A 20,144-nucleotide genomic window follows, 5' to 3' on the forward strand; every position below is an offset into this window, starting at 1 on the left:
TACCTTCAACGCCATTGCAATACAAATATATGTGTAATAAAGCGTAATTTTAATCCAACTTTGTGGCATGTTGCCAATTTAAAGTTCGTCTTGTAGGACTTACAGTTGGGCTTAGTGCAGCTCATGACGGTTAACGTACTTTCTGTTAAAGCGAAGCCCCCACTGCCAGCCGAGAGAAAACCCGAACCAACGCATAAAAAAATAAATAAAAATAAAGCACGATGGCAGTTGCCATGACAATCGCCTTTCCGGAGCCAAGCTGAGGGAGATGACGAAACGGGCCGCGAATAGGCAAGGCGAATTGCAGAAAGTGCATGGAAGGCGCAACGGAGGGTTCAGGGTACCAAGCGGTGTGCCAATCCAAGCGCTATGCATATAGCGAAGCATATAGCCAACTGGGCACGTCCTCGATTAATCTCCCTCTTTGCCTTTTTTCTTTCTCTCTCTCTAGTTGAAAAGTGCCTGTCACCACGTGTCACATTCTTCTTGTTCAAAGATTGCCTACGCGTGATGACATTCTTGTGGGTGCACAAGCGCAAATATCGATTTTCTTTCCCGGTATTGAAACGGCGCAAAAGTTCACAGTCAAGAGTTTAAAGGCGGAAGGGCTGCGTGCTGACGTGCTTAGGAAATATGCAATTGAAGAAGGCTGAGCCCGTGCAGTAAATGTTTATAGATTCTGTCGTTAGCAATACAGAATATTTTCTGTGCACTGGAAGAAAAAAAAAAAGAAAAGAAATGAAGGTCGGGTTCGTTCTTTCTGTTGGGTCATCCAAATTTCTATAAAAAGATCACGGTAACATGCGTCCCCCAGCTTTTAGCTTGGTAGCTAGGATATACCAAGTATTTCGAGTCACTGAACTGGTTTGTTTGTGACAGTTTTGTATTCTTACAGAAACTGAAGCAAGAGAATGCATTACTTTTCACCAAGCTGCGATATAGTTTTCCTTGGAATTCTGTCGCTTGGAATTTTAGCTCACCCTGATGGAAACGGAAATGTTGCACTGAATATACAGCAACGTGACCAAGAAGTAAATACAAGCGATGCGCCAACAGAGGTAAGAAGACAGTGTAACTTTCGAATATTCTGTGTAGAAAAAGTAAGGTAGACTTACGCACTCTATACTTTACTGTGGGCCTCTTCGATTTGTCCCTTCTGGCTACCCGCGGGCTGTTACTGCACGTAGCCAGATGTTGGTTTTCGCTGACTGCTTCGCTTACCGCGCGGTGCACTTCCGCCGCCCATTCGTTTTTCTCGGGTTGCATGGATCTGGCTACCCGATGGCTGCCAGAACCAGCCGCAGCGATTTTGGTCTGACAGTTCTGCGGAAGTGGTCTGGCTGGCGAAAAAAACAAAAACAAAATAAAAATAAAACTTAAATGAATACGTGGCCATTTAGCGGTAAATGCGAGAGAAACGCTTCAGCATTACGTCGCACATCGTTGAGGTCCCGGAACCGCGATTTGAACCGCGTTCACATAGCAAAGTGTTGCGCTGGAGGTTACTCACTGCCTCATTTCCTCTTCGTGGAGCGAAGTGAAACTGATGGTGGTCCGCAGCTGACCACCATCACCAGTTGCTCCACCACCAGTTGCTCTGTGTATATATATTATATATTGTAAAGTTTATAGGTAGACATAGTGACTATATTGGTTCATTGCACATTTGTGAGTCACTGCCGATGTGGATAACACACACAGACACACACACACACACACACACACACACACACACACACACACACACACACACACACACACACACACACACACACACACACACACACACACACACACACACACACACACACACACACACACACGTATATGTATATATCTAGGTATACATATGATCAGCCCATATTTTTTATGTCCACTGCAGTACGAAGGCCTCTCCCTGCGACCTCCAACTACCCTTGTCTTGCGCTAGCTGATTCCAACTGGCGCCTGCAAAGTTCCTAACTTCACCCCACCTTCCCCCTGTGACTCTTATGGTCAACTTATGGTCCATTTATCATTTCTTTAATCCAATTAGTAAGTAGAAGTAATTTCCCCTATGTTCTCCTTGGTGTCCTTGTTTGTTGGCTTCTTATGATATGATTAATAAAAATCGGGCCCCCCGGTTTCCTTTCTTCTCGTTCATTACATAACGAGGGCTTGAATCCGGTAACATTTATGCCTTCAGGTAGCATATGTGGGTTTATTGACCAGTTGCCTTCACCCAAAAAGATCACGTACTCGTGACGCCTGCGGCAAAAAAGATGTTCCACCTCCACCGCCTAGGTTTGTGTGTGGTGGCGCTGGCTAACACTCCCAGGGTTAGTTCTAGCTATAAGACTTAAATGCCCCAGAAAGTGGATGGGAAAACGGCGCTGCGGTAGCTCAATGGTGAGAACATCGGACGCGTAATGCGAAGACGTGGGTTCGTTCCCCACCTGCGGCCAGTTGTTTTGTCATCCATTTTAATTTGCAATAATTTATCATTGCTTTAATCCAATTAGTAAGTAGACGTAATTTCCTCTATGTTGTCCTTGGTGTCCCGGTTTGTTGGCTTCTTATGATATATATATATATATATATATATGTTACGGGGATGTTGGGAGTAAGACTGGATGTATTTACAATATATACACGAGTAGGGTTAGCGTGGTCAAGATGGCTGACCAGCAACAAGACGCAGCAGCCAGTGTCTCTCGATCTTCTTCTCTTGCCTCCTATCCTTCCGTAACAGAACTCCCGGGTGCTGAAGCGCCGTCTCGGCGCATGTCAGGCGAAGAACTGCGAGAGAAGTATGGCTTCAACCGCGAAACGTGCACGATGTCAACTGGCGTCGGACTTGAGGACGGATCAAACTGTAACGGCGAGATCTCGTAATTGACGTCGTTAACTTGACGTAGGACTTCATAAGGCCTTGTGTAGCGAGAGAGAAGCTTCTGGGAGAGACCGACACGACGACATGGTGACCAGAGGAGCACCCAAGCACCTGGGGCGAACTTAACATCGCGATGGCGCCGATAGTACGGCTCTTTTCGTATATCCTGAGAGGCCAACAGACGAGATCGGGCGACTTGACGCGCCATGTGAGCGCGATCGATGACTTCACCAGCGTACTCAGTTGTAACACGGGGCACAGAAGGTAGGATGGTGTCAAAAGGCAATGTAGGGTCGCGACCATACAAAAGATAAAAGGGTGAGTATCCTGCGGTGTCATGTCTGGACGAGTTATACGCGAAAGTGACGTAGGCCAGCGTTGCGTCCCAGTCGCGGTGGTCATTGGAGACGTACATCGACATCATCTCTGTCTGTGAGTGTTCGGTTGAGACGTCCCGTAAGACCGTTCGTTTGTGGGTGGTAGGCGGTGGACAGCTTAGGCTCTGTGGCACAAGAGCGGAGGAGGTCGTCAACAACTCGAGACAAGAACGAGCGGCCGCGGTCGGTAAGTAACTGTCGAGGTGCACCGTGGTGGAGGATGACGTCATGGAGGAAAAAATCTACGACGTCAGTTGCGCAACTAGTCGGCAACGCCTTGGTTATCGCGTAGCGTGTCGCGTAATCGGTAGCGACGGCGATCCACTTATTCCCTCTAGTCGTCGTCGGAAAAGGGCCAAGCAGGTCAAGGCCTACGCGATAGAAAGGTTCAGAGGGAACTTCAATTGGATGGAGTCGGCCGACAGGTGGCAAGGGAGGTTTTTTCCGGCGCTGACACAATTCGCAAGTTGCGACATAACGACGCACAGAGCGGTAGAGTCCCGGCCAGAAGAACCGGCGTCGTACGCGGTCGTATGTGCGCAAAACTCCAAGGTGTCCCGCCGTTGGTGCATCGTGAAGTTGTTCGAGAACGAGGGATCGTAGATGACGAGGAAGGACAAGGAGAAACTCAGGGCCCTCAGGGTTGATATTGCGGCGGTAGAGGATGCCGTCGTGCAGCACGAACATGCGGCACAGGCCGTCGGTGCTGCCAGATTGAACTCCGGCGATGATGGCCTGCAAGGACTCGTCGCGATGTTGTTCAGCGCGCATGTCGCACATGTCAGTGAAAGCCAACATGCAGGTCTCCGGATCATGTGCAACAGGATCAGGAGGATCCACGGGATGACGAGAGAGGCAGTCAGCGTCCTTGTGCAGATGTCCAGACTTGTAGATGACAATAAAAAGAAATTCCTGGAGCCGCAAAGCCCAGCGACCAAGCCGTCCCGTCGGGTCCTGGAGGGAAGACAGCCAGCAGAGGGCATGGTGGTCTGTAATGACCGAAAACGTGTGGCCGTACAAATATGGCCGGAACTTGGCGACAGCCCACACTAAAGCCAAGCACTCACGCTCGGTGATGGAGTAATTCCTCTCAGAAGCTGACAGCAGGCGGCTGGCGTAAGCTATCACGCACTCGGTACCCTTCTGCTGCTGGGCGAGAACAGCACCGATGCCGTGGCCGCTGGCGTCAGTGTGGACTTCGTTCGGTGCAGATGGATCAAAGTGGGCAAGTATGGGAGGGGTGGTCAGAAAGCCGATGAGAGCGGCGAACGCGTGAGCCTGCTCCGGGCCCCATGAGAAAGACGTGTTCTTCTGTAGAAGATCTGTCAAAGGGCGAGCAACGTCGGCGAAGTTTATGACGAAACGTCGAAAGTAAGAACACAGGCCGACGAAGCAGCGCACGTCAGAAGCAGAACGAGGCACAGGAAAACTGCGAACGGCGCGAACTTTATCCGGATCTGGTTGTATACACCGGTTGCATTAACGAGATGTCCCAACACGGTAATCTGACGGCGCCCGAATTGGCATTTTGTGGAGTTCAGCTGCAGGCCGGCTTTTCGGAAGACCGCAAGAATTGCAGCGAGTCGCGTAAGGTGGCTGCTGAACGTGGGAGAAAAAACAATAACGTCGTCAAGATAGCAAAGACAGGTGGTCCACTTGTAGCCTCACAGAAGAGAGTCAATCATTCGTTCAAATGTTGCAGGAGCATTGCATAGGCCAAAGGACATGACTTTGAACTGATAGAAACCATCAGGTGTAATGAAGGCAGTCTTCTCGCGGTCCACTTCATCAACAAAAATCTGCCAGTAGCCGGATCTAAGATCAATGGACGAGAAGTATGTAGCTCCGTGCAAGCAGTCCAAGGCGTCATCGATGCGTGGTAATGGGTAGACGTCCTTGCGCGTGATCTTGTTTAGATGGCGATAGTCGACGCAAAAACGCCAGGTACCGTCCTTTTTCTTCACAAGGACGACTGGCGAAGCCCAAGGACTGGCTCATGGTTCGATGACCCCTTTTTGGAGCATTTTGTCCACTTCTGATTGGATGACTTTACGTTCAGCATGTGATACACGATAGGGACGCCGACGAATAGGATTCATGTCTCCAGTGTTGATACGGTGGTGAACAACAGATGTTTGGCCGAAAGGGCGGTCGCCGAAATCAAAGATGTCGCCGTACGATTCGAGCAGGAGACGGAGGTCCTTGGCCTGAGCAGAGGTGAGGTCAGGTGAAATCATTTTGGTGAAGTCATCCATGAAAGAACCAGAGCTGTGAGCTGCAATTGGTGCTAATAATCCACTCTCGGCATCCATACTCTCAATGTCAAATTCGGACGTGCTAGAAACGCTGGCCAAGAACATGCCGGCCGGAAGCACTTGAGGGCACAGGCTGAAGTTCAGAAGCGGGAGAACGACGTCATTATTAGTAACCGTGATCAGCGTATGCGGAACAGCAACGTTTCGGTTCAAAAGCACGTCGACGACGGGGCGAAGCACATATTCACCGTCAGGAACCTGTGGCTGTGCGGTCAAAGCGACGTAAGTGACTGCCTCGGGTGACAGACGCACATCTTGAAGCGAGCACAGGCGCGGTGGCGGCGCGGTGCTAGGAGCATCGGCGAGTTGAGGCAGTTCCAACTGAAGGACACCGGTTGCGCAGTCGATGAGAGCATAATGGTTGGATAAAAAGTCCAAACCAAGGATAACGTCGTGAGGGCAGTTGTCGATCACAGCCAAGAGAACAGAAGTAGGGCGGCCGGATATACTTAAACGTACAGTACACATTCCGAAAACAACCAGCACGCCACCGTCGGCCACACGAAGCACTTGTGCAGCTGCTGGGGTGAGGACCTTCTTTAAACGTCTACGTAGGCTAGCACTCATCACAGATATGTGGGCTCCAGTGTCGACGAGTGCTTGGACATTGGACAGGTACGCCATCTACTTTGACGTCAATTAGACTTCGCTATATATATATATATATATATATATATATATATAGTTCGCAAGTATCAAACTTTTCACATGCTTCGCTCGTACATTGGCTTGTAAAATCTCATTTCACGTTTCTCGCAAAATTATGGGTTCGTGAATATACCACTATATGGGAAATCCACGATGTTGGCAAATGCACGGAGAACGCCAGCTCAGATAAACGCGATGGCTAGAAGCAGTGACTACGCTTGTTTTACGCTGCAAATTAAGATGCATAAATGGCGAAGACACCAGTAAACATTTTTTTCTTTTTTTGCACGATAAATTGTCTATCTTTATTATATTCCCAATTTCGAAAAAGAAGACACAAAGTTCAAGCATTTTGTTTGAGTCGGACGTATATTTTTACCCATCGAAACTACCAGGAGCTCTCTCTTGCACCTTTAGTCATCTTCTCGTCTCCACAAGAATGAGGCACTGATAGTTTGAAACAAATGAATGACTTATAGTCGGGATAAAATACGCGCAGAGGTTTTCACATCCCTGTCAGCTCATCTCTCTGTCTAGTCTCCGGATGCTGCAGGTTAGTAAAGAAGAAGCCGCGCCATGGTGTATGATGCAGTCGGAAGTGGAAAACGACCCCAAAAAGTTAACGAATAATTCGTTACGTGGTAGACATGGTGAGAGGCTGACTGGATTCCACGTCTTGCTTGAATGTCGGAAAGCAGAAAATGAACGGAAAGGGCACTTTCCTTTTGCTTACCAACAGAAGATTCGGCTCCATCCAGTACTATATTTCGCGTACGAACAATATTTGAGACCAAAGCAGTTTGAAATGTTTTAAATGATGTTGCGTTACATATGATCAGCTGAACAGATCTGTAGCATTTGATCTCACAAGGGAGCGCTACTGCCATAGTAATATTTTGTCGAGGATATGCTTCCGGATCCTTGCTTTCGAGGGCTCAGAGGCACGGCGTTTATGGTCGTAGCAAACCTCACCGATTATTGCCATAATTTTAGCACTTATATATTTTACGCACTTTACAGTAACTGTTTCTAATCGTCTATACAGTCACTTTACTTATACATTTGGTCATTGGCCGCACAATCGCCTACTTAGTATCATTTCTTGACGCTCTTTGGCCATTCCTAGCTCTTACGCCATAAAATTTCATATGTAATCATCATTACAGTTGCCTGTAGGCGTTATACAATTGTCTTCAGCAATTGAAATGTAAGGGCCCGGAAATTGCGCTTGCCTTTTCAAACCTGTCTTGCAACTGCTCAAGTATTATCAAAAAATCCGCACCAGTGTCAACGACACCGTCACTTCGTACCCATGAATGGACATATGAAGCTCGACACTAACACAATATTCTCTATATGGTTGTTCTGGGTATCTCTGCTCCTTTCTCCCCAAAAAGGGGGAATTTTCGGCAATTCAATGACTAGCAGCCTTCCCTCTGGAGGTCGCTGCCTTCAGTTTTTCCGCAATAGACAGATAGACGGCCCTCTACCACATCAGCGAGACAACGAGGTTCGGGGAGGGATAACATGCAGTAGACGGCGCGCGGAACCAGAGATTTTATGAGCTGGCTTATCAGCCATCAAAACAGTTGTGCAAGCTGGTATGGTTATTTTGCATAGGCCGACATAGAAAGTGGATACCAACTCACAATCGGCATTGTTTTTGCAAGCTGTGTACACACTCACGCTCATGTGTACTTGCAGTCGTGGACACTCACTCATAATCCTGAGGGTAAGTTAACAAACAAACAAACAAACAAACAAACAAACAAACAAACAAACAAACAAACAAAAAACAAACAAACAAACAAACAAATAAATACAACAATAAAGAAATAAACACTAATTTCACTCATTGACATTCACCAACACTCAATCGCGTTTATAGTCGCTTCTATTCATACTTACTGGCCCCCACTCAAGCTCATAGATACTCACTTCCACTCACATTCGCACACAGTCCCTCATGTTCATACTCACGTTTGACGGCAATAGACGGCGAAACACGTCCGACTTTGGCAAATGTCCCTCGCGGTTCTAAAACCGTGTTCTGGCGCTACCTTCAAGAGGCGAAGTATACGTTCGAATGCTTCTGGTCAGAATTTCACTGATTGATCTCAGTGGAGTCCTACTGTTCGAGCCAGTATTTCGCATCTTCATACGCGTCAAAGTGAAAGCTCGCGGGAATTTGAGTGTCTTTTACTATCACGTGAATTATGCCTGCAAATAGCAATCCTTGGGCATGGAAGATAGGCAACAAAATTCCTCGCTACAGAGCGAATTCAGAGCTCGACGTGTAGAAGTGTCTGGACGTTTGGATGTCCTGTAGGGCTGGTTGAAGGGATGCATGCAGGACGTTCTATCATGTTCAACACCTCACTACCCAACATCTCCCCCAGTGTCGCCTCTTACTGTGGAAAGGCGCGAGCAGAGATATGTAATTACGTACACTAGAACAGTACTCAGCTCAGACTTCTCTTGAAACTAGCACATTCGAGGTCATTGATTTTGTCACCTGCGTGGTTCGCCACAGATGAGGTGTCGCAATATTATAGCCTGTACAATACGATAGCCTCTGCGACCTACTGCGTTTAGTACATCAAAATTTTGGCTGAGCAATGCGTAGGCTAGAAACACGCACCAAACTCCACAGGCTTTGTTACAGGTGCAGTCACAACACCAACCAGCTGCCAGCGTCATATGTTGGATGCTCTGTACCTCAGTAGGTTTCACCCGGTGAATAACACATTCATACCGTATTCGCGTGTCCCTGGCAGCTAAGCAGTCCCAGTAAAATTTAAATTTTGGCTGGCTGGAAATCACAAGGCCTCAGTTCAAGCTGCCACCAAGCTGCCAGCCAAAAGGTGCAAGTAGAATGCTAGCTTTTCGCCCATAATCTCCTGTTAGCTTTGTTCACCTGACCTATTAGTTCCCAGCTCATGGTCTCGGTGACTGTATGAGCTAGGTATCCAGATGAATACAGCTTAAATGACACTATTTTAGCTGGTACACTTGGAAAAAGGCTTCATTCTAATTAAAAGCAGTAAAAAAAATTAGGGACAGCTTCACACTAAGTGGTGCGAAGACTGGGCAAACAGCAAAGCTGGTGGGCCTTCCCTAGCTTCAACTTTGCTTTCCTTTGCTTAACTTGGTTTGGCTTGGATGGTTCTTAGCTTTAACTTTGTTTAACCTGGTTTGGCTTGGCTGGTTCTTAGCTTTAACGTTGCTTAACTTGTTTGGCTTGGCGGGTTCGTAGCTTTAACTTTGCATAACTTGGGTTGGCTTCGCGGGCTCTTAGCCAAACTTACCCGACCCAGAGTATCGGGACGATACTCGGGGTCGGCACGCAGTCTTCTGAAGGCCACGTTATAGTCTGACGTAGCAAAGACGCGCGAGCGCGCTCGGCACGGGGATGCCGTGCAGACGAGATGATGCATCGAAAAGAACGTCTGTAGAAACTCATAAAAACTTGTATAGTATCAGCATAAATAGAAACGTTAATAGGACGAAAAAAAAAAGCTAAAAGGTGCATGGCTGAGCTCCAAGGTTTTCCTGTATTTGCAATAGGGGCCTATTTCCAGATTCAAAAATGTATATTTGGGACACCAACACACTTTCAAATCGGCTGTGGAGCGATTGTGCGCTGGACTACCCCGCAGTTAAGCGTCATTGACTTTCCGATCAGTTCTTTTTTTTCACGCTCGCGTTTATACTGATTGTACATACCTATTAGCGCTACAGACTGAGTGGTAAAACTGCAAACCTATACATGTTTGCTTACCTGTCTTTGCTACATTGATAAAGCCTGCGGACAACGATCCCGCCTTCAGGGAAGCTTTTCAAAGTTTTTCATGGTCCCTCTAACGGTCCACACACTTGCGACATCTATATTAAGATTCCAACATCAGCTAAAGTAAACATTGCTCTTCGAAACCAACGCGTACCTTTACACTTTGTTCTTAGCTGGCGCTATTCTTGAATTATAGATACTGTCGCGTATACCCTGCTGTAGAATATACGCTGAATGAGAATCCAGGCAAGCGTAAGCGTCGACGCGCGAAGCCGAGACGAACCTCGTTCTCTTCTTCTCCAGTCTCCTTGCTGTGCCACACCAAGTGGCGTTACCCCCTCTTCAAAAAAAAAAAAAATGAAAAAGAAGGAAAAAATACACAGGCTTGACGTGAGGGCGCCGAGATGGCCTAAGACGAACACATAGGCTGTTGTCACAATCACTTTTGTGTACGATATAGTCACAAGGCACTGAGGGACGACAAACAACCAAATCTAACCTAAGTGGCTGGAAACGTCGGATATTAGGGGCTGTAGTACGGTTTCAACCGCACAACGTGCACAATCTCAGATTGCGGTTTTCGACGTCGGGGAGGCTGGCTTCCGTCAGGAAGGACTTCGTAATTCACGTCACTGATTCGCTGCAACACTCTGTAAGGTCCGAAGTAGCGACTCAAAAGCTTCTCAGATAGTCCTTTTCGGCGCACGGGAGTCCAGACCAAGACTTGATCACCAGGTAGGAACTCGACTTGTCGATGGCGGAGATTGTAACGGTGCGCATCGATGCTCTGTTGTTTCTTTATGTGCACTCGGCCAAGCTGACGGGCTTCTTCAGCATGTTGCACGAAAAGTTCGGCATCTTGGGCGAGATTAAGATGATCGATGTTGTCGCACGGCAGCATTCCTTCTAACATAGTCTGCACTTCTCGGCCGTAAACGAGGTAAAACGGCGTGAAGCGTGTTGTTTCTTGCGTAGCAGTGTTATAGGCAAACGTTACGTATGGGAGTATCTCGTCCCACGTCTTGTGCTGTACGTCTACGTACATAGTCAGCATGTCAGTCATAGTTTTGTTCAGTCGCTCGGTCAAGCCGTTTGTCTGCGGATGATAGGCAGTTGTCCTTCGGTGTGTCGTGCAGCAGAGTTTAAAAACGTCTTCAATGAGCTGTGCTCCAAAGGCTTTTCCTTGGTCTGTGATGACGTGCGACGGGGCGCCATACCGTAAGACGATGCTCTGTATGAAAAACTGGGCAACCTCGGAAGCTGTGCCTCGAGGCAGAGCCTTTGTCTCAGCATACCGCGTTAAATAATCTGCGGCGACAATTATCCACCTGTTGCCAGAAGATGACAGTGGAAACGGGCCCAGAAGATCCATGCCGACCTGGTCGAAAGGTTTGCCAGGTGGGTCAATCGGATTCAGCAATCCCGCAGGCCTCACAGCTGGCAACTTTCGGCGCTGGCATTCACGGCAGGCTTGGACGTACCGCTTAACACACTCGGCAAGTCTGGGCCAGTAGTAGGATTTGCGCACTATCAAGCGTTCGCGTAAAACCCAAATGGCCAGACGGAGGCTCGTCATGACAGGCGAACAAAACTTCAGCGCGGAGGTCTGCTGGAACGACCAAAAGGTAGGTCTTGTTGCTGGCAGCGGAGTTATTCTTATACAAGACGCCATCTCGTAAACAAAAAGACGACAATCCTCGAGCGATATGCCGCGGTATTGATGGGTTGCTTCCTTCTAGATGTTCGAATATAGGCCGTAGTGAGTCGTCTGCGCGCTGCCGTGTGGACAAATCAGTAACGCTTACGGCCCCAAGGAAAGCGCCGTCGTCCTCAATGTCTTGGTCGGTAGTGTCGATGGGGGCGCGCGAGAGTGCGTCAGCGTCTTCGTGTATGCAGCCCGACTTGTACACGATGGTCACGTCGTACTCCAGCAAACGTAGACTCCACCGTGCCAGTCGTCCAGAAGGGTCCCGCAGATTTGCAAGCCAGCATAACGAGTGATGATCGGTTACAACTTTGAACGGGCGGCCGTAGAGATAAGGTCGAATTTGGCCAGTGCCCATACACTCTTTCTCCGTGGTGGTGTAGTTTGTCTCTGCACGCGATAGCGTGCGACTTGCGTATGCGATCACTCTTTCAATACCTTCCTGCCGTTGTACAAGCACCGCACCAAGACCAACGTTACTGGCGTCTGTATGAACTTCCGTGTCTGCCTCCTCGTCAAAGTGGGCCAAAACTGGTGCTGACACCAGACGCTGGCGAAGCTCGGTGAAAGCAGTCGCCTGCACTGCGGCCCAGACGAACGATACATCGTCCCTCGTGAGGCGAGTCAGCGGCTCCGCCATCTTCGAAAAATTTTCGATGAAACGCCGGTAGTATGCACAAAGGCCCAGGAAGCGTCGACACCCTTCTTGTCGGTCGGTGTTGGAAACGTGGCTACAGCGGCAGTTTTCGCGGGATCGGGGCTCACACCTTCTGCGCTGACCACGTGTCCCAGAAACATCAGCTCCTGGTAGCCGAAATGACACTTCTGAGGCTTGAGGGTGAGGTTAGCCGAACGGATAGCTTCGAGAACTTGCCGCAGTCGTTTCAGGTGGTCGTCAAATGTCGCCGAAAAAACAACCACGTCGTCGAGGTAAACGAGGCAGCTTTGCCACTTCAGACCAGCGAGAACGGTGTCCATCATTCGCTGGAAGGTTGCTGGTGCCGAACAGAGACCGAAAGGAAGTACTCTGAATTCGTAAAGGCCATCTGGAGTGACGAAAGCAGTTTTTTCGCGGTCTCGTTCGTCTACCTCAATTTGCCAGTAACCGCTCTTGAGATCGAGGGACGAAAAATATTTAGCTCGCCGCAACCTGTCTAAAGAGTCATCGATACGTGGTAGTGGGTACACGTCCTTCTTGGTAACATCGTTCAGGCGTCGATAATCAACACAGAAACGAAGCGTTCCGTCTTTTTTCTTGACCAGAACGACCGGGGAGGACCACGGACTGTGCAAAGGCTGAATGACACCATCATCTAGCATCTTCTTGACTTGGGCTTGAATTGCCTCACGTTCTTTCGGCGAGACACGGTAAGGCTGTTGTTTGATGGGGCGTGCGTCGTCGGATGTCGTTATTCGGTGCTTCGTGATTGGCGTTTGGCCCACCTTAGTAGACCGAGCGAAGCACGCGCGGAATTCATTCAAGAGTTCCTGCAGTGCGTTCTTTTGGTCATCCATAAGCTCAGAGTTCACATCGATGTCTCTGAACGAACCGTCGTCTGTGTCCACTTCAGCAGCAAAACACTCGATGATCTCCGTTAATGGCTCCGCGTAGGCGACGGCAGTACCACGAAAAATGTGCCGATGCTCAAAAGTAAAGTTGGTAACGAGGACCGCTGTCTGGCTATCACGCAGTTCCACAAGGCTTCGCGCTACACACATACCTTGGGTCAGCAGCATAGAAACGTTGCCTTCTACAATGGCTTCACCGTTTTGTAGCTCGTCGGACTTAACCGGAACCATAACACTCGCACGCGGCGGTATCGTGATGCTGTCGTCCGAAACGCGAAGTGCCGATCTGCGTCCAATGGCGTCGGTCTGTGTTGCTGCCCTTTGTGTCGAGAAAGTGATGCAGCGCTCGCGGAGGTCAATAATGGCGCCATATTCCCGGAGAAAGTCCATCCCAAGAATTACATCGCGGGAACACTCGCGTAGAACCAGACAAGTGGCGAGAAAAGCAGCACCGCGAATTTCTACTCTGGCGGTGCATAAGCCAAGCGGTGTGACGACGTGGCCACCTGCCGTACGAACTGGTGCCCCATTCCAGGGCAACGTAACTTTTTTCACAACGCTCGCCAGTTTGCCACTAATAATAGAGTAATCGGCGCCGGTATCTACAAGTGCACTCATCTTTCTGCCGTCGATCAACACAGGTATGTCCAGTGAAATCTTGTTCGCGGGAACTGATTCAGCCGTCATTGTATTTTCGTTGTTCTGCGGTCGTCGGGACGATACGAGGTCTTCAGCGCGTCGAGTATCAGCGGCCCCGCCTCGGAAGGTCGCTGACGCCAGTTTGTAAAAGATCCGAAAAAGCTTTTCATGTACAATGTGTCTTTTGTTACTTCAAACATTTATTTTTTTGGAAAGCCTAAGAAATTTACCCGATTTACATAACTACAGATAAATTATCCACCCAGGCGGGCGTCGTGCGCTAATTATCAAAGCAATCTATTCAATAAATAAGCCAATTACATTATTTGTCGTCTAAGTTACAAATCTTACTACACATGCTGGAATTGAAACGTTGAAGAAAATTGTCATGAAAGTGTATTTCCGTGTCCTGACATTTTAAAATGACCTTGTAAACCGAAATAACTCCGGTGAAATTATTCGCTAAATTTCTCTGATTATGCACGTGGCACCGTGAAGCGCGGCTTGCCGTCTTCACCACTATTTGACGTAAAAGGCTGGCGTGGAATGAAACTACCGTTGCGCTTCCGTCTTCTCAAGATGTGAAGCCGATTGGCGCTTTGTGCCTCCTGTAGTCTTGTAGCGGCGCGACTATCACCTCCAGAGCTGGTGAAGAAGACGGCTCACGTGCAGCTAGCGCGAAGAAAAGTAGCGTTCTCGACCTGAGCGGCGGTGGTGTCCGCCGTTCCCAGGGCACCATGGCTGGCTGGTCTAAATAAACCGTGGCCACGGCGGCGACCTCTTCGCGTTGCCTCCCACAAATTGGTGACACCGGACGACCGACGCCAACCATGCGAGCCTTAACGCAGCGACTCTACACCAAGACGAGAGTAACGTGGCCTCATGCTTTCGTGCAGGCGTCCCATAGTTCCAGGTTGTCCGGGAAATATACATCGACACGCCGGATACCTGGTTAATCCTACTAGACAGCCACTTCTGTATCAACAAGGTTCCAGGCTCCAGTTGCCATCCCTCGGCCCCGACTTGTACAAGGACTTGCGGGCAGCCGTCCTTGCTCACCATGCCACCTCGAGGGCTCAGTCATAATAGCTCTCTCCATTTGAACCGTCGCGTCGTTCCGCGTCTTGTCGAGCCACATCGCCTGCGCCCAACCGTGCAGATCGTCAGAACGCGCCGGCCCCAGCATCAAACTTCTACTCGGTCCGTGAGTTTCCTCCCCATCTCAAAAGCAGCTGCGGGACGACTCTTCCCAAGGAATTCATTGGGCCAAACCCAAGCGCTTTCGGCCGTTATACGGCCCGCCACTCGGCTTCCTTGGACATTCCCGCAAGCTATCCGCTTTCTGTTCGGGGGCACCTCATTCATCACCGATTCAGAGGCTCTCCCACTGGCTCCTCTAGGCGCAAATTTCACTCTTGCAGGCAAGGCGATGCCACAAGCGCAACCTTCGCAATGCCTTGAGCGACTACCGCAACGCTGATGCTATCAGCATTCGAGATGTCGCCGCCAGCAGCAGCAAGCGAGCCATCCGATGTTCTGTGTTTGTACCTTCCGCGGATGCATGGTGTACTGAAGTTTTGCAAGAGCAGCTCTGCCATTTGGTTTCTTCAGCTCGAGAATCACTTGTAAGTCAACAACCCGAATGACCAACTTACATACATATCTCCGCGCAAGTCGCGAGCTGCCAGATGGCCTTCTTTCGGAGCTCCGACTTATACCAGGCCCGGACATATATGAGAACCTGCGGCGCTGGTCGGGATTTCGCACTACGGCGTGACTGTGGCTGCGCCTCACTCACAATCTATGCGGCCCGGTGCAGCCTGGTCTCTCTCTCTCTCGGATTGCGTGACCCCAATACTGTGCATAATACTACCAACGACCAGGAAATCTGTTTTCCGCAGCTCCTCAGGCAAGATCCCCGCCAAATTACGCAACAGACGAGCAGCGGCCGGACTGACTACGCCATCTCGAGACAAAGACCTTGCTGGTCGTCACAATACACCGCCCTGGACAACCGTCCCCGCATCTGAAATGATGACGCAGCATGAATCAGCAACGGCATCAAGGCCCAGCGACACTCGCAGTTTTCCGCCACTGCCGTCGATGCACACCGTTCGACGACACAGTCTTCAGCGTTGTTCCCCTCAATGCCCTGAATTAACGGCTCGCGCTAAGAACCAGCTAATACGCCTCAACTCTGCTTGCCGAGTTGCACCGCACTGGGTGCGCACACGTTGACAACACAAGACGACGTCCTCAACGCACGAGATAATGTGCGTTGTGTCCAGACACACTCAGCTACGACCACCAGAGAGTTATTTGTGCCATTCGCCGCATCACCGTCTTTACCTGGACTTCTTAACGAACGCTACGAATTGGAACTCATTGGCACCCAGCTACGAAGAGGCTTGCAGCCTCTCTTCTTTCTTTACGCGCGCCCTTTTCACATATTTTAATCGCACTTCGCACTAGGAGGGGGGCCCTGTAGCGGCCTGACTCGTCTCCAGAGCCGGTGAAGAAGGCCGCTCAGGTGGAGGTAGCGCGAGGAAAAAGAACACGCTAGCACTCTCGACCTGAGCGGCCGCGGTGTCTACCGCTCTGTACAAACCGTGGCCACGGCGGCTGCTTCTTCGGGCCGCCTCCCAAAGTCTCTTCAGCAGCAGGGGTGACGCAGACCACTCTATCACTTGTGGGGAAATGTTTTTTTTAAAACGCCCTACTACATAACTCAACTCGCACTTCGCGGTTCCGCGTGCGTACTTAGGTAAACATAACGAGTATTTTGAAGCAATTACTTTGACCTACATGGTATTTTTGAAATTTAGGAACATGGAACTAGACTCTTATGACGATTATCTACATCCTTCCAATATAAACATGCGCTGTAAAGCTTGTTACAAAGAAATTAAATATTGCAATGATGTAATTATTTTTGTTAACTTATTGTTTTCAGTTTTCTTCTAAACAATGTTCGCTTGCGTAGATAATTCTCTTGTAGGGACGTGATTTGCTTAAATTTCAGACCATTTTATAAAATAACTGCTCTAAAAAAATGACGCTGCAACTCAACTACGTTTTGGCATGTTGTTTCCTGAACTACGTTTCCTGCACGTTGTTTGAGCAACATACAAGGAAACATTGCGTCATAGCTACAGATGTAAAATGAAAGACGATTTGTGCTGTGACAAGCCTTATATGCTTGAAGAATCGCCCAGTCGTGCTTGTGCGAAATTACATGCCTATTTAAATTCAAACATTCATGGATTGAATTTGTTCTCGTTTTCCTGATTTACATCGCATGCAGGCACCTGGTGGCGTAGGAGATCCCTGTCTAATGACGGATGATTGTGGTCCTGGTCTTTGCTGCCTCCACTTCAGCAACGGTACCACATCTTGCCAGAAGCGTCCTGACGAAGATGGCCAGACATGCTCACCGACTGTGCTACTTACTCCTTTCGGTGACGAAGGCCCGTACCAGGATGCTTGTCCTTGTGCCAATGGTAATAGACAGTCTTTAAGCCAATTATTATTTATAACTTTCTTAAATACCTAACACCTCAAATGCCCTATTTGTGGTGAGCTTTGTAAATGAAGAAAGAACTTCTGAATTGGAGCCTCCAAAATATCGGCGTGCGTGTGGTGCACAGCCTGATCGGGCGATAATTCGAGTCCTCAGCCTGCCCCCAGGGTTCCTAGTGGTCATGCGACCTACTGTACAGGACGGACAGTTTTTCTGAAAGGGGATTTGTGTTTAAAGAAAGAAAATGAAGACAGGTGCACTAGTCGGAGGGAGACGAACTGAACCGAGAGAGATCTCGCACGAGATGGTGCGTGGAATAAAACCTGAGTTTCGACATAATATGTTTGTGTTAGGCTTCAATATATGTAAAATTATGCATGCACAAGAAATGTAAAACCTTGTTTACTTGGAAGGTATAGACTAATATTGCTTATTCATGAGCCTATTTATATTAGGATTAGCACATTCCGAGAAATGTACGGGTTGTTGATAGAACGGAGCAATTTGATACAAGCTCCACCTGTGAATGCCGTCCAGATGAACAGTTTAGTACGAAAGTATCCGTTAGCGTGGCTGCAGTAATTCGTGGCAGCATAGAGACGTTTCCTGTTCATTAAACGCTGAACGATTAGATTGATCTATGTGTGAGTTTTAATGGCACAAAGGCCAGGAATGTCGAAAGAGCACCGAGTGCGGAACCATGAAAGTGATTGTCGCATTTTAGAGACCTGAATAAATGGGTACCTCACCATACGGCTACCTAGCAACTACGCTATAGGAAAGCTGGTGGATATGGCCAATGGTGCCGTTGCATAATGCTATATTAATTTATTGACAAGGACGCACATGTGCGAGGAGATTTCTCTGTATATTTTTGGCATATACCAATGCTGCAATTTTAGCGTTACTTTCCTTTAGGAAAACCGAAACCTGCCAAGCTACCATAAATTGTTGGTGTTCTACGATATCATAGGAACTTGTCAAGCATAAAACAGCGCAATAGACTAGACAGGAGCAGGACGAAAGATCACGACCACTAAGCTCTTTTGTTATATTCTGTTACTATTTTATAGAAGTCACAATTCCAGTGATATCTGCAGTATACTTGCTGTAGCATGTTCAGACTGACTAGTGAATGATAGTTAAGGCAAGCCCAGGTTGAAATTAGTCTAAGAAGAATAAATATTTTCATGGCAACGAGTACATATAGTTTCTGTAACACAGAGCCGTGTTAACCACGGTGTCCACTCTGAGAGCCTGTTGCTGCTACATTAACCCTTACACCACCACTCCCAAGGTAACTCGGCCATCCTCTCATGCACAACCACTGCCACTACGAGTACAGTATCTTTTTTATTATCAACGCACTCACTTCCTATTCAGAAATAACCCGTGCAAAAACAAAAAACAAAACAAAGAAAGTCATCACCTGCCTGGTGGGCCAATTTTGCGGTGCCATATAGACAGTGAAATCTTGCAATTTCTAGCAGTACGTGGGACAATTGTCTAAGTGTTCTGTCGTGCTTTGTCGGCTGGGCAGCCGAGGAGAAACTGGTGTGGCAAGTCCTTCCGTGTTATAGCAGCTGAACCAACAAGCAAACAAAAATATGAAAAATTTGGCAGGGGCTGACTATTATTTAAAAAAAGACAGATCTAAGAAATTTTCCTTTGAGGTATCTGGCTACACGAAGGTATGGGGCCTGCGCGTTTTCGCTGCCTACAAATAGGAGTGACTTGTTGGGTGAGTTGGTAAAGTATTGCATGGTAGAATGCCAGCAAACGGGAAGAAAACCACAAAAATCTTTTCCGTACACATTTCCCGCTCAGCTGTATTCATAAGCAGTGGAAGATATCACTACCAGTTGCCAGGTACGAGAATGCCGTCGCTGTGGCAGCAAATCATATTGGAAGGCATTGCAGCAGTGAAAAGCCGCTACAAGTAGTTAGCAAGACTAGGGCTGTGATAGCTGTTCGACGTACTCGAAAAAAAAAAAGACCAGAATTAAGAGTAGCACTGACAATTGGGCGAGTTGGTACGGATGCATGGTTTTAGAAGGGCGCAACAAGGAAGACGACAGACGAAAGAACACACGTACACAAGCGCCGACTCACAACTAAGGTTTATTCCACATCACAGAGCAGATTTATACACACACGTGGCCACACACAACGCAACAATAACCAAAAAACCAGAACACGTTAACCATTCAGGTACAGGATTTCTTTATCCTGTAGTGCAGTAGAGGGACAGCTGATACAAGACTGTTTTTTATTTTGAATGTTCCATGCGTCGATGACTTCCCGAGTCGTCTTATCATGATGCCTTGAAATAATGCTTGTGAGGTTAAACTGAGGCGCGCAGCCGCACTTCTGACAGTGCTGAGAAATGTGCGAAAAACCATCACAACGTAGGTTGGCCGCATGTTCCCTTAATCGCACGTTGACACATCGGCCCGTCTGGCCTATATAAGCAGAGCCGCAAGACAACGGCAGACTATAAACCACATTCGTGGCACAACTGATTGCCGGATTCTTGTGCTTGACACCACAACCTTCTTTCTTTTCCTTTTTGGCCTCATGCCTGTCTCCCTACACGTTCGCAAATATCCCCTAATTTGGTTTGGTACAGAAAAAACCACTTCTACCCCATATCTACCTGCTACGTTTTTTTTCCCTTTAAAAATATGTTTCCTATGGTAGAACTAAAGT

The 20,144-nt window shown here is 48.3% G+C and overlaps 1 protein-coding gene across 1 annotated transcript in view; it reads left to right on the forward strand.

Moving 5' to 3' along the window:
* Positions 1 to 835: 835 nt before the first annotated feature.
* The window catches only part of LOC125941496 (uncharacterized), a 20,215-nt gene continuing 906 nt past the window's right edge, over positions 836 to 20,144 (forward strand). The window contains exons 1-2 of the mRNA XM_049658917.1: positions 836 to 1,058; positions 17,220 to 17,415. Of these exons, the coding sequence (XP_049514874.1) occupies positions 912 to 1,058; positions 17,220 to 17,415 (343 nt within the window). The 5' untranslated portion in view covers positions 836 to 911. The remainder of the gene's footprint in view (positions 1,059 to 17,219; positions 17,416 to 20,144) is intronic.

The sequence above is a fragment of the Dermacentor silvarum genome, chromosome 11 (assembly GCF_013339745.2).
Source record: "Dermacentor silvarum isolate Dsil-2018 chromosome 11, BIME_Dsil_1.4, whole genome shotgun sequence".
In the NCBI taxonomy this organism is placed as follows: Eukaryota; Metazoa; Arthropoda; class Arachnida; order Ixodida; family Ixodidae; genus Dermacentor; species Dermacentor silvarum.